Below are 14,404 nucleotides of genomic sequence, written 5' to 3' on the forward strand. Positions count from 1 at the left end.
ATCATTTAAAATGAGTTTACATTTTATTTTTCATTTAATACTTGTTTTTCCACACTTTTCAAAAGCTTGACAATGAATAATAAAATGAAAACCAAACGTAAGCGATTTCATGTAAATCACTGCTCAGTGTAAAGCAAATATCGTCACGATTGCCTCGGTGTGTGGGGGAGTGGGGTGAGGCGCAATGCACCCTTCGAAGTGTTTTTGACAAGGAAACAAATTAAAAAGATAAAAAGAAATCTTCAAATCGATTTTACTAGATAAATTCCACGTGTTCTTCATTAAGTTCTACGTTTATTCGCATAAATATTTCAAAGTTTTGCGCAAATCATTTTTCACAACTTTTCAAATGTCAGTGGTGTTCACTCAAACGGAAATATTTTTCGACAGTTATATCGACATTTGCTTAAATGGAAAAATTGGTGATGCGGGTCAATCGGATCGGGGTCGCCCTAGCCACTAAACCCGTCTCTGTGGTCTAGTGGTTAAGGCACCGGCGTTCAAAGCTGGGGGCCCGGGTTCGATTCCTGGCAGAGACATTTTTTCGGCATCACCAATTTTTTTCAAAGGGTAGATAGCTCTGGGGAAATTTTGATTTAAAGTGAAGTATTGCACTCTCAAAAGTTGCGAGAGACTGAAAAAAAAAAGTCTTTCGCGTTCCGGAAATATCGCGCAAAGCGTTGGGGGGTATATCACCCACCCCACCCCCGTTATTTTAGGGTTAATAGTGTTTCTCTATTTTGGTTTGGGTGTGGGTTTGGCCTCTAACCTATGTCATCACTATGTGATCTCAGACACAGTAGCGTCACGAGCCACCAATTGTGAGGGGACCTGACGTGTCGTATATGGAAAAGGGATTTATACAAAGCTACGAGTGAATATAAATTTTGACCTTCTAAATATACAGATCGAATTTTGGAATAGATTGGGACAGAGAAAGACATCCAACATTTCCTTGCCTTCTTTCCCCTATTGTCTTGGTCGAGAAACTTTTGTAGGACCATGGTCCCCAAGCCCCCTCCCTATCTGTACGTCACGCAGGTACGGTCAGGCCGTCGCCAAGTTTTTCTTCTATCCATCTTATCTTTTTCGTTCTCTTATTTTTCACCCCTTACTTCTCTAAAATTTGAATTAGCCGAGGCCGACAGTCACTGAAATAATATTGGCGAGGACGATAGAACCCCACCATAAGACTGTCATTATCGATGTAGTATTTTAGATTACTTGAAATATACTTGATATGCTATCGGATGGGGGGGGGGGTAGCCACATTACATTGTATGAAAACTCTATTATATATCATGAAAAAAGAAAGCATCACATTAATCTTTTTCCAACACAATCGTTTTATTTTATACTCTATTATTCCAGAGTTTAGAACGGAAAACGTAACAAAACGTAATGTTAATAAACGTGAAAACTTCATTTGAAATAATCTCTTTTAAATAAATATAAAATTCAAAACAAAAACAAACATACTAAAGACAATACTCCTTTATCGTTGGATTAACAACCAAATGGCAATTACATTCCCCCAAAATAATAGACAATACTCCTTTATCGTTGGATTAACAACCATATCACAATTAAATTCCCCCCAAAATACAAAAGACAATACTCCTTTATTAACCACCAAATGACAATTACATTTACATTCAAATAAGAAACGTCAATCGGCATCAATTTTTCTTTTTATCACTTTCATGGATTATAAATGCAACTAAAACTTTCAATATAAGAAAAATCCTGAGAAAGAAAAAAAAAGGGAAAAACGCTTATTTGAATCTGAACAATATCAAAATGGGAGTCCAATAATGTAACTAATGAAGGTTATTATAAGGTTATGAAGAATGAAAATGAATCACAAAACTGCTTTTTAAAGGTCAAGTCCACCTCAGAAAAATATTGTTTTGAATCAAAGAGGAAAATCAGACAAACATAATGCTTAAGATTTCATCAAAATCGGATGTAAAGGAAGACATTTATGACATCTTGAGGTTTCGCTTATTTTTCACAAAGTAGTTATATGCACAAATTAGTCACATGCAAATGAGTCGATGATGTCCCTCACTATTTCTTTTGTTTTTTATTGTTTGAATAAACAATATTTCAATTTTTCAGTTTTGAAAATGAGAACCAACTTGACTGATCCATAAAATGTTAAACAATTATAATTCCACACGTTCAGGGAGAAATAAAACTTTGTTTCACAGGACAATGAGGGGAAAATTAGGATATTTCATATTTCTTAAAATAAAATACAAAAGAAATAGTGAGTGATGTGCATATAACTGTTTTGTGACAAACGTAAAAATGTCATTACTGTCTTATTTTTACATCGATTTTGATAAAAATTTCTAGAGTATTGCTTGTCGGATTTTTTCTTTTTATTCAAACAATTTTTTTGACGGGGTGGTCTTGTCCTTTAAGCACACAAGTCTGCATTTTTAAAGAAGCCAAATTTGACAATATAGCATAACATAACATAACATTTTGACATGAATAAGATTACAATATCATCATCAAAATCATATTCATTGGCCATGATAAGGCTGTATTGCCCAGATTAGATTCATCATCACCTTCGACTCCATCTTGTACAAGATAACAATCATTATCAATGATTTCAATTTTTATTCCGTGATTAGTCAGTTCACATGATATAATTCCTAGATCTTAATTTTCTTTCCCAACATACAAAGTGTTGATTGTAAGCACAATATGCACAGTCGTATCGTATTCAAGCCTATAAGTGAGGAGTTATCTTATCTCGGAGACATTTAATCAAATAAATTCTATTGTTATAGTCATATTTTCTCATTTACCAAGGATATACGCTTATTGGTCCTTATTTAGATATTTTTCGAAAAGCTTACGCTACTTTAGGCCTATATAATTCAACTGCAGTATAGTCATTGCAACATATTCATACAAATCAATACAATTACATCAAAATATCTAATTATTTTGCAAAGATATGGGTTCTGAACCCCTATTCACTCTTTCGATAGAAGGCTGCAACAAAAGTAATCGTGGATGCATTTTTCCCTTAAAAGAGTAAAATGAACTTTCAAAACAATGGGAACTCGTCCTATGATTTAAACAATATGAGTCAGTTCGTCCAACTACATTATGGAAGCTCTTTTAAGGTCATCTCAATACTCTTAAAATCTACATTAAGTATCACAAGTACCATGTCTACCTTAAATTATCCGAAATAATTAACAGAGAGTTCTTGGTTCTACCAATTACATGGTTTTTGCCATGGCCATTGCGTTCTTTGGCTCGCTAAATCTCAACACAGGACTTAAATCTTTATTGTCCAACTACGAACAACTGTCTAAATAGTTATGACACAGCGTTCCTTTTTTAATCTTGTCATAACATCGTTGTCAGAGACACATGTCTGATCGGCCGATTCAGTTTTTATATATCCTTCTAGTTGGTAGTTTGGGCCTGTCGAAGGGTTTCTTCACACATCCAATCAAAATACTGCTGCCAGGCAGGATGTATGAGGCTAACAAAAGTAAAGAAAATTTTGTAGAATATGATGAAATTAAGGGAAAACATAAATAAGATAATAAAGGGGGAACATATTTTATTTTGATGCTACAATTATCACTTGTTTTTATTTTTTTTAGGACTAAAACAAGATCGAAACTGTTTCCAGAATGCTTCTTCCCCCTCAACAGTAAAATAAATCTTAATAGACAAGTTTCTTTTTATGTGTGGGATCCTGAATTTAGTACAGTATAACTCTTGGGGGACACTTCTACCCTTCAAAAAATACCTTAAAAGACAAACTCTTTAATGAGGGATCCTAAACTAAATGAGATGGGGGTAAGGAAGGGGCTTACCGATCGAGTTTGTTGAAGACTCGAGGTACCAAGGCCCTGACGGTACCAGCAGCATTCTTCACCAGGTCTTCAGATAGAGGACGGTCCTGCCACATGTGGGGGTTGTTCTTTAGAATCTCAGACATCTTATCATCTTCACCGCCATATTTCTCTCCTACCATCTCACACAGAGAGCCTAGATCGATGCGATGTCGGGCAATCTCACGTTCGACCGGGAAGACGTTACACTGATTCAGTAATGTCTCATAGGCCAACTGCAAGGGGGAAAACGATACTATGATGACGATGATTCATAATATTTATTTGACGCTAAAGAATCGTTACAGGCCAAAGACTGATCTGGAACAGTAATCAAATTCTAATACTTAGGGATTTATTCGATTTAATTTGTGATTTTTCATCTTTCAGCCATCCATCTCTTTAAGCTGTTTTACTTTCCGAAAAAGGTGCCTTAATTTCCTACGGTAAAATTATGTTTTCTATAAATATGATCGTGTTTTGTAGTAAATAGTGAAAATGATATTTTAGATTTTATCATTATTACAGGAAGGTTTGAAATTTAAAATAAAATGGCCAGGTAAACATGTTATACCTGGTTGTTATGGCAAACATACTTCATGAATTTCATCATTAGATTTCATGTAGACCATCGAATCGCAGATCGGCAAATGTTGCAAGACAGTGTTCTTTGCATCGAGGGAATCTCATAATCAAAATTTAAGACGTTTCCTTACATGAAAAATTGCTAACTTTCATGGCATGTATGATAAATTCTGTTTTTCGTAGAACGTGAGTACCCGGCGAAACCCACTTCTAACATGTCTAGGTTTGAATCTGAATGTTTCAAATTATTCTATTTTTTCATCACGGAATACATACCGTTGTATCAAAAACGTTAGCCAACTTGACCCCAAACTGACGGTAGAGATTAGAGGCAGTTTTCTGACAATCGTGCATGACCTGAAATCAGAGTTGTAACAAATGCGAAAATAAAACAAATGTTTGCATTTATGGTATGAGATCATGGTTTAATACAAATTAAACATGGAGGGTGATATCAGTAATGGTTACAGTCATCGTCTAGTATACATGGGATTCGAAAGGTCACACGTCTCCCTTCATAAATATTCATCAGGGTTGGTGCCAAGGGGAGGGGCTAAAGTGAACATTGAAACTATCACGTGATTAACTTTAGTCCAATCCCTCAGCAAGATTCTCAGTAGGTGTATAGAAGAGGTGCACTGATGGCCATACAACGTGTTATCATTAACATTGTCAACCTTACAGCGATGTGAGGTTACCAGAGAAATATACAACTATCAGTGGTCGAGACAATGAATTGTGACATTTTCCCGTGACTGACGAAATATTATTGCTCTGTATTATTAGACCTTTCTTCCCTTTTTTTAATCATAAGAACGTTTGATAGAGTAATATAGTTCAATAGTTGAATAGTATTTGATAAAATCCTCTTGTGTGTACATGACCATGACTCGTGATGATTTTAACTTTAGTTGAAACAAAAACTTCTGTGGAACCGTGAGGACTCGGGAGGGGGGGGGGGTGGGAGACGGGGGTTACGTACTTTCATGACACGATCTGCTTCCAGTAGTTCTTTAAGGCGTCCTTCTTTCATCAAAGATGTCTTTCCCTCTTTCTCGGTTACGTCAAATATCCATACTTCACCATCAATGGTTGACAATTGGACGAGGGTTATATCCATCTTTTCATCTTCTGAAAATGTAACATATCAAAGATTTATTTGAACTATGAACATCAATTCTGATAAGTGACTGGTTAATAAACAAGCAAGACAATAGCCTTCTTTAAAAAAAATCAAAATTACCTTTGTTGATTACGTCATGAAAACAAAATAGTGAATTTTTAAAAGAGTTCGTTGCAAAAAGAAAATTATAATCAAATGTAATTACAAAAATCAAGCAGAGTTTTATTTCAATCAACCAGTAGTGCGTATTTCAGACGTGCGTTAGATATTCTCGAGTTGCATTTAAAATTGGTTTCAAGTGTTGAGGGAAAATGAATGAAAAGAAAAATGTATTAGTCCAACTGGTTATGAGACGAAATGGCCATAGACGAACTGGAGATTAGACGAAGTGATTATGGACTAAATGGTTTTTGACGGAATGGCATTAGATTAAAATGAAGTTAGACTTTGTAACAAATGGACAAGTTGACAATATACGAATCGACAATCTACCGATAAAAATCACCAAAGTAAATATATGTAAAATAATTATGTTTAATTTTGGGGGAGAAAATGAAAAAAGTTAAAAAGAATGATTGAATCTTAGTTCAATCCCAACTCGTTCTATAGCATGACCTCGAACATTGTCCTTCTCGGAGATTTCCCTTTTTTTGATTCTCTGAATTTGAAAAGAAAAATATTTAACGTTTTGCGTTTTCATAACTAATACATGAATTACATGTACTTAATAATCTCATAAAAAGAAAATATACACACCAATTATCAATCCTTTTTATTTTCACTTAATTTTGAGCAAGAGTCCTCTTCTGATCAGTAATTACAAGAAATTACATTGTGATGAAAGGGGGTATACAAAGAAAGTTGGGATACACGTGATTATATCTGGACCCGAGTTTCATTACCTAGAATGGGTCCTTTGCAATCGAAGCTGATGACGAGCATACCAGCTTTAGCCGAATCTTTGAACAATGTATCGACTACCACGGAGCACTTAGCAGATTCGTTGATGACCGGGACTCGGGCAGTGCTAGCACGGATTGGTGTCTGTTCTTCAAGAATAGACACATCCCCATCGCTGTGTTCACTGCCAATGCTACGACTACGACTGCGATTACGCCTTCGTCCGTTCCGACTGCGTCGCTTAAAGAGAAGAAGAGCTCGACGTCGTATCTCCTTCTGGATGTCGGCTTCAACGAACCCTGGATGGAGAGATATCATGGTCGCTCCGTCCTCCTTTAAGATATAAGAAAATGAAAGGTTTTTGATTCGCTGACTTCAATAGAAAATCTGACGTAATCCATTACAATGAAGGCATAATAACTTCATATGGTCTGTTTTTCCAAATCATATCATTCTTTTTTTTCTTTTTAACTCCTTGAATAAAGAAATATTTAAAGGCATGCTTTGAGACAGGCCTATCCATAGACATAAAAATACACAAAAAATTTGTCCTTAACAATATTAGACCTAACTTAAAGCTTTCAAGCAATTTGACTTGGTTAAAGATTTCCTACTCTAATTTACTATGTTCTGTGGAAAAAAATAAATTGACACTTATGACCAAGCATGAATGAACAAAAATTGAAGGGAAATATACGGAAATCACCAGAGTAATTATTGGGTCCCTTTTTCCCACTTATACTCAAGTTGGACCCATTATCGTGTTTGCAAGGGACCATTTTAGGGGAAATTGACGATGTTCGGCGCTCCTAAACCCATCCAGAAATATTGATATGGAAATTCATCACGGTGTGGAGACGTGTCCCTATGTTAGGCGGAGGGTGATGGGTATACTGAAGCAACCCCAAGATTTGGTTGGTATGCAATTATGGAGTGCTTTGACCCAAATCACCATATTTCGAGCGAAAACCTTGGTTTTGTGTCGTTTTGTTTTGTTTTGTTTTTTTTCTTGACAAAAAAAATTAGCTGATTTTGGAGTGAAAGTCCTTCTTTCGTTTATTTTCCTGTCTTCTTTTTTTTTACTTGTCAAATTTTCTTTACAGACTAAACACCCCGAACAAGTGGAACGCCTCTGGCAGTCTCGCCTGCATTACGCAATTCATTATATCGGCAGTGACTTTGAAAACAGCTAAGATGAATAAACCACTAACACAAACACATTTAAATGATAATACTAGGTTCATTGACCATAAATGACATTGACCTTGATCATGTGACCTAGGAATCGTGTAAGACGACCTTGATATTTAACCTAGTCCACGTTTCATGAAATAGATCCATGGATATAATTTAAATATGATGGCATCAGGAGCGGATCTAGCTTTTTGCTAAGGGGGTTTGACAAGTTGGTTTGCCCCCCCCAAAAAAAAAAAACCCGATGAGCTGGGACGTATAAATGCGTACTACCCCCCCCCCTCCAGCAGATCCGCCATATGATTGTTCTGGTTGCATGACTCTCGTAAACAGGGAAGGAGCTAGTGTCGGAGTTTGGTCCCACACTATTTCTTATTATTTTACGGCAACCCGAGGTGGCGCCCCGTCCCCATTTTCAATTTCAATTTCAATAAATAAAATACAAGATAAATCTATTCCATTAAAACAAAAGCATGAACAAAATTCAACATTGAATAAATGATATACATATTCAATAAGTGATTCAAATATAAATGAACATGCATGTCAAATTTAAATCAATATAATCAATATAATTGAATATAATTAATTCAATATAATTATATATCATGAGAAGAATGGAGGGGTCCACTGAAAAGCAAAGCTTGTAGAATGCGGACCCCTCAAAAAGTTTCAACTCATGAATCCAACATTGATTTGTCCTAAAATAAAACTGACCCTGAGAAATTGTTAGTAAAGAATTGATTTATGCAATATGAACAGTATTCTTTCCGAAGCTTTGAAGTTTGCTCGCGCAAACACGAAAATGTTTTTAAAAAGCTCGGAGATAGCATTTGTGGTGCTAAAAATGGAAAAATTAATCAATCTCGTTTTGCGAAAATGATTACGCAAGCGGACGCTAGACAGGTGACAGCCTGTTACAGGCATCTGGAGGGCGTTTCATGAAATTTTTCAGCGCTTAAATTGTTGGTGCTGACAATTTCAGTGAAATCCTTGGTTTTTGCACTTGCCTCTGACTTTTACTATGGTAACTGTCGGAGAAAGCCAACTTGTCAGTGCCGACAACTTTCATGAAACGCTCCCCTGATCAATAAAACACACACTGTTTTTCCGGGCTTAACTTTTATAACATATCACAGACACAAGTGACAAGTGGGACCTCGCAGCTCACATTTTTAAAACTTAAATCAAAGTAGCCAATGTATATTTAATTCACTCTTATTAGACTACGCTGTATTTGTTTTTGATAATTGAATATACACATAATGTATTCAATTAAATTCAATTGCATTCAATTCAATTCAACAAAAGCATTGATACAATTTCAAAAATTTAATAACAATGGAGGTAGAAACTCTGTAAGCAGTGCTTGTGACGAGTGTACCGTGACATTAAAGTAGAAATATATTGAAAATCGTAAAAATGGAGAATCATATATCACAATAAAGGAGAAAATAAGGAGAACACGATGGTGTACATCATTCATCATGGAGACCGATGAAACTCGGTTAATTGATAGTTTAAAGTTCTCTCTCTGAATGCTTCAAACACGCAGAATTACGTCCGCGAAATTGGGGTTTTTTTATGACGTCACTGTCTGTACGAGAGGCATGATTGGCTCTCCCACGTGAAGCTCCACTTGCATGCAAAACCTGTTGCAAGGGTGCATTTTCTCCACATTGTCACTGAATACTTCGATCCCGAATTGAAAGAAAACCCAGAATTTTATCTAGATTTGGATTTTCAAATTGATTCATTTGGAGATAAAGAGAATGATGATGAAGTGAACAACACAGTGACGTAGTTGGAGGTAATTGGGGGAATATTATACGCCGATGATGATGATGAAAATTCAACTTGCAACACGATCACAAGTGAAGTCATGTACATGCCGATTCGCTACCAATTCATGCTGCTGGAAGTGCTAGCTACACCGCGCGGGCCAAATTGAATTCATGCTGAACATGAATAACCACATCCAGACAGAGTCTATCATAAGAAGGAAAATAATGATATAACTACTTACAAACAAGTGAATAATCCGAACCTGAAGGCAAATCAACTCAACGAATAGTAGCAGACGATATGGTATATGCACTGACGATAAACTTCATGTGGCTGGGATAGATTGTCACTCGTTCTGTTAGATGTAACTTTTATCTCATTAATTTGACAAAATTACGAAACTCGGGGAATTATTTATCAATATAAAAATATAGTAACATCTCTTATCATTTTTTGAATTACGATAAATCCTGTTTTGAAGGAAAACGTTGAGGTAAAATTAGTTGTAAAAGATCATCCCATCATGTGTAGCATTGTGTGATCGTAAACAAACCATCACAACCACATGCCGTATTGTTTGCTCGCCTTGGCTTAGAGAATAGATCTATGCACGTGTTGCACAGCTCTCAATCAGCAAGGCGAGCAAGGAAGGAATACGTGCATGTTTGAGATGGGGATGATCTTTTACATGTAATTTTAGTTTACCTCAGCGTTTTCCTTCAAAACAGGTTTTATCGTAATACAAAAAATAATAAGAGATGTACTATATTTTTATATATATAAATAATTCCCCGAGTTTCGTAATTTTGTCAAATTAATGAGTTACAAATTACATCTAACAGAACGAGTGACAATCTATCCCAGCCACATGAAGTTTATCGTCGGTGCATATCGTCTGCTGCTATTCGTTGAGTTGATTTGCCTTCAGGTTCGGATTATTCACTTGTTTGTAAGTACAGTTATATCATTATTTTCCTTCTTATGATAGACTCTGTCTGGATGTGGTTATTCATTTTCATGGATTTAATTTGGCTAGCACTTGTAGCAGCAGCTGCATGAGTTGGTAGCGAATCGGCATGTACATGACTTGTGATCGTCAGGCAAGTTGAATTTTCATCATCATCATCGGCATAGTTCCCCCAATTTACCTCGAACTACGTCACTGTGTTGTTCACTTCATCATCATTCTCTTCATCTTTAAAATCATCAATTTGAAAATCCGAATCTAGATAAAATTCTGGGTTTTCTTTCATTTCATGATGGAAGTATTCACTGACAGTGTGGAGAAAACGTACCCACGCAACAGGTTTTGCATGCAAGTGGAGCTTCACTTGGGAGAGCCAATCACGCCTCTCGTACAGACAGTGACGTCATCAAATTCCAGTCAATTCAGAGACCGATGCGAGGCATATTTCGGAGGGGCATTTTAGCGTTTTTTAATCGGCGATTTTCACCTTTTTGTATTATTTTCGGTATTTTTGATTGACCCACTGATGATCCCCACATCATTACCTTTCCATTGATATATAATAAGACCACATTTATAATCAATATATTTCTCCTTTAAGAACAATGAAGACATAAAAGATCAAACAAAATTATCCAAACAAAGTACATTACATAACAAGGGAAAACAAACAAGAAAACAAATATATTCGCAGCCTTTCCTTCACTTGAATTTTTCATTCCTTAGTGCTGTGGACTGGCGATTGAGAAATCAAAGGAAAGTAAGGGCACATGTTAATTGGAATGTCATTGTGATACTTTTGTCAGAGACAAGGTAAAAGTATTCATTTTGATTAAAAAAAACATTGTCCTTTTGCTGTGGATATCATATTGAAACATATTATGCGTCCCTTCCATTATGAAATTGTGTATTCGCCCATGTAGATTATAACTTGCCTTCTTTTAACACTTTTGCAACAATATGGTAAATTAATCATACATCATCCCGTCACATTTCTATTTGAACAATGCAAAAGTATGGCATATCATTTAAGTCTTCTAAATATCCATATTTGGCGGGGATGGAGAAGTTACACTTAAAATAAACATCCATACTAAATTATCAACAGAAAAGTAAAACACCAAGCTATTATTGTGGAATGAAAAGGGGAAATTATTATTTACCTTGCCCCATCTTAGTGTGAAGTAGAGAGGAAGAGTCATAAACCATCTCCGGAATCTCTGATATAGAGTTTGACTCTCTCCATGAATCACTGGTAGCTCATTCTTGCTGAAACGACCCTTGAGTTTCTCCAGCATATCCTTGACATCGATACTTGCAACATCCATCTCATTGAAGATACTCCAGATCGCCTCCACGACGATCCCCGTCATCTCTGGCCTGATACATGGCCGTGATCGCTTGAAAGGAATCTGCATGTTCCGTTTCCCAATGAAATAGGCGGCTGGGTTGGCAAAGACGGCTGCTGCTTTATCCACCGGTTCCCCATTTGCGAGTCGGATGTTGACCACGTTCCACGGCGCACTGCTCCGCTGAAAGATGCGAGGGGCTGCCTTCATCGGCATCAAGTCAACGTGGACGTGGGCGCTGCGGCGAAGAACATCGCGGAGATCGTTGACGCCTAAGCCTAGGATCCGACGGAGGATGGCGATGTCGACCCGAGCTTCCTCGTTGTCGAGATCTAGTAGCCGAACACGTGCGCATGTTTTCTTGATGCGATACAATCGACCATGGATACCCGTCTTCGTTGCCTCCATTCTCGAGCGAGGCGATGTCGGAGTTGTAGTGGATGATGACGACATGATGCAAGTGCTGTGTTGTCTCGTCCACTTTCTAACGTACAACTAATCGGTGTTCACACATAAGCACGTATAGGCGTTCTTAAAAAAGCACAGCTTGCAAACGGCCTTTAGATTCTGAGAAGTATTGCGCAAGAGACGAGTTGTTAATGTATTCACATACTATGGTGATAGAATTCCGATATTTACAATGCATGATTGTCATGAGCTATTCAAAACATTTACGTTGCTTTTGTTGATACCTTAACAAGGGAATTGTTCCACTCATACAGACCCGGTTAAGAGGGTACTATTTCAGTCGTTCATCTTACCCTCTAAATTATTAAAGGATGATTTGAATTACTTCATGAGAGCTCACCTATACTTCACTTGACTTTGATAACTAATCTCACTTGATCTGACGAGAATAGTCCTCCGATCCGTATTTTGAAACGGGGAGTATGCAGTTCGAATGGCTCATAGCTTTCACATTACAAGCGAATGGAATGTCGAACCAGATTTCCCGCCAAAAAAGAGGCAATCTGTTTCGCTTGACCGCTTGAAGATATGGTGTTCAAGCAAAGTAACATTCATGACCAGCAATACTTGATATGTTCAGTGATGTTGTGGGGCTGGGTATGGGGTGCATTAAGTGGCAAACGCGTCCGGGCGACCATGTCAGTAGAGAGGATAGTATGGAATTAGGCATATCTGCATGGTTCGATCATGAGGGGATATATCCCTCCCTCGACCCCCCCCCCCCAATTATTTCTGAGGGGATGGCCAGTATTATCATCCCCAATAATTTTTACGGTCGAGAATCAAAATATTCAGGAGAACAAGATGATAATGATTGATGTTTTTCTTTTTTTTAATCACCTTCAATATAAATCAAATATCTATCACCTATATTCAACATAAAACAAAGGGAAGTAACACTAGCGTACCTAACCGGGGGGCAGATTGCCCCCCCCTGACGAGTCACAGCTGATCCAGGGGACGTGCCCCACCCCTTGAGAAGAAAGCTTAATAAGTTGTAATGTAAAATTACAATGAAGGCATACGTGTGCCCCCTCTTTTTAGCTTGAACCCCTTTTTATCATCAACCATGAATTTTTAATCTCGTAATTTTCTGATATTTATTGAATGTGGAAAGAAACCATTCCTTTAAGATATTGTTGAAAACAGATGGACGGACTTTGAAAGAAATCCCAGGATGAAACAGAATAACATGTTCATGTTTATGCATTACATTATCTTTTTATAAATCTATCTTTCCTGGTGTTCTCAATTCATTTTTTTTTAAATTCAGGTTCATGATGTAAACATTCAAAAAAGATAATTTTAACTTAAGCATAAAAGGGAAGTAACCACGAAAACCGCCAAAATTCTCTAAAATGGGTCGATAGCAGGACAATTTTTAAAACATTCAGCTCGCTCTTCGCGCTCGCATTATTACCAAGTCTTGTTGTAGAAATAAAGCTAACAAGTCAAGTTTTATCACAGTTTTGCTTTTTTGAAAAGTAGCAAATCTCGTCTGCTCTTTCTGACGATAGTATCAATATCAAGGGAGTTTGGCGAGAAAACCTTTTGAGGAACGGCTTTAGTAAGACTGGAGCTAACTCCGTGGTTGGTGGATAAAGATATGACTAATTTGTCCATGGTTTTCTGAAACGGGTCCCAGGAAGCTTCGGGATGGGCAAAGCTACGTGACCCCGAGGGACGGATTGAGGAGGAATAAGGGCAGAATCAGAGCCTTTTATTTACCAAGTTTGGCCATTTGATTTCAATGGGTTCCAACATGTCGCAATTTCCCTTATTTTAATTCAAGCAGCCTATGTGGGAATGTACCAAGCGACTTTTCTGAAGATAAAACACCTCTACAGTGCGTATAAAAAAAAACGGGACAGATGTGAAAAGTCTATAAAATATTTTTTTGAAATTATGATCTCTATATTTTGGTGTCAATAGGTGCTCTTAGGTCTTATCCTTCAAATACCATTGAAATAATTTAGTTTCATTCACGCTTGAGCGAACACTTTTGGCTAATCTGCTGATTAGCCAAAAGTCTAATCATCAAATTTCTAATTTCTGCCATTTTGTCGCAAGCCTCTTTTTGAACCCCTGACAAAAACGTCCGTGTTCGCTCAAGCATGAACAAAAAATTTCTTTCTTAATGGCATTTCAAAGATAAGAT

At 36.9% G+C, this 14,404-nt stretch overlaps 1 protein-coding gene across 1 annotated transcript; it reads right to left on the reverse strand.

Moving 5' to 3' along the window:
* Positions 1-2,629: 2,629 nt before the first annotated feature.
* Positions 2,630-12,352, reverse strand: LOC121411584. The gene is made up of 6 exons (XM_041604376.1): positions 11,593-12,352; positions 6,486-6,816; positions 5,443-5,591; positions 4,737-4,817; positions 3,858-4,111; positions 2,630-3,517 (listed from the first exon to the last, which is right to left on the reverse strand). Exons 1-6 carry the CDS (start codon positions 12,229-12,231, stop codon positions 3,439-3,441), a joined length of 1,533 nt encoding a protein of 510 aa, XP_041460310.1. The 5' UTR covers positions 12,232-12,352; the 3' UTR covers positions 2,630-3,438.
* Between the last annotated feature and the right edge of the window lie 2,052 nt (positions 12,353-14,404).

Source organism: Lytechinus variegatus, chromosome 3, assembly GCF_018143015.1.
Source record: "Lytechinus variegatus isolate NC3 chromosome 3, Lvar_3.0, whole genome shotgun sequence".
Classification (NCBI taxonomy): Eukaryota; Metazoa; Echinodermata; class Echinoidea; order Temnopleuroida; family Toxopneustidae; genus Lytechinus; species Lytechinus variegatus.

What these genes read in the sequence shown, in the direction of transcription:
- LOC121411584 (XM_041604376.1), bottom strand. Translation starts at nt 12,231, where the DNA reads ATGTCGTCATCATCCACTACAACTCCGACATCGCCTCGCTCGAGAATG. An exon ending in AAGCAGATCGTGTCATGAAA is followed by an intron (nt 4,818 to 5,442) that starts GTACGTAACCCC and finishes CTCTGATTTCAG; the next exon opens with GTCATGCACGATTGTCAGAA. An exon ending in CTAACGTTTTTGATACAACG is followed by an intron (nt 4,112 to 4,736) that starts GTATGTATTCCG and finishes TCCCCCTTGCAG; the next exon opens with TTGGCCTATGAGACATTACT.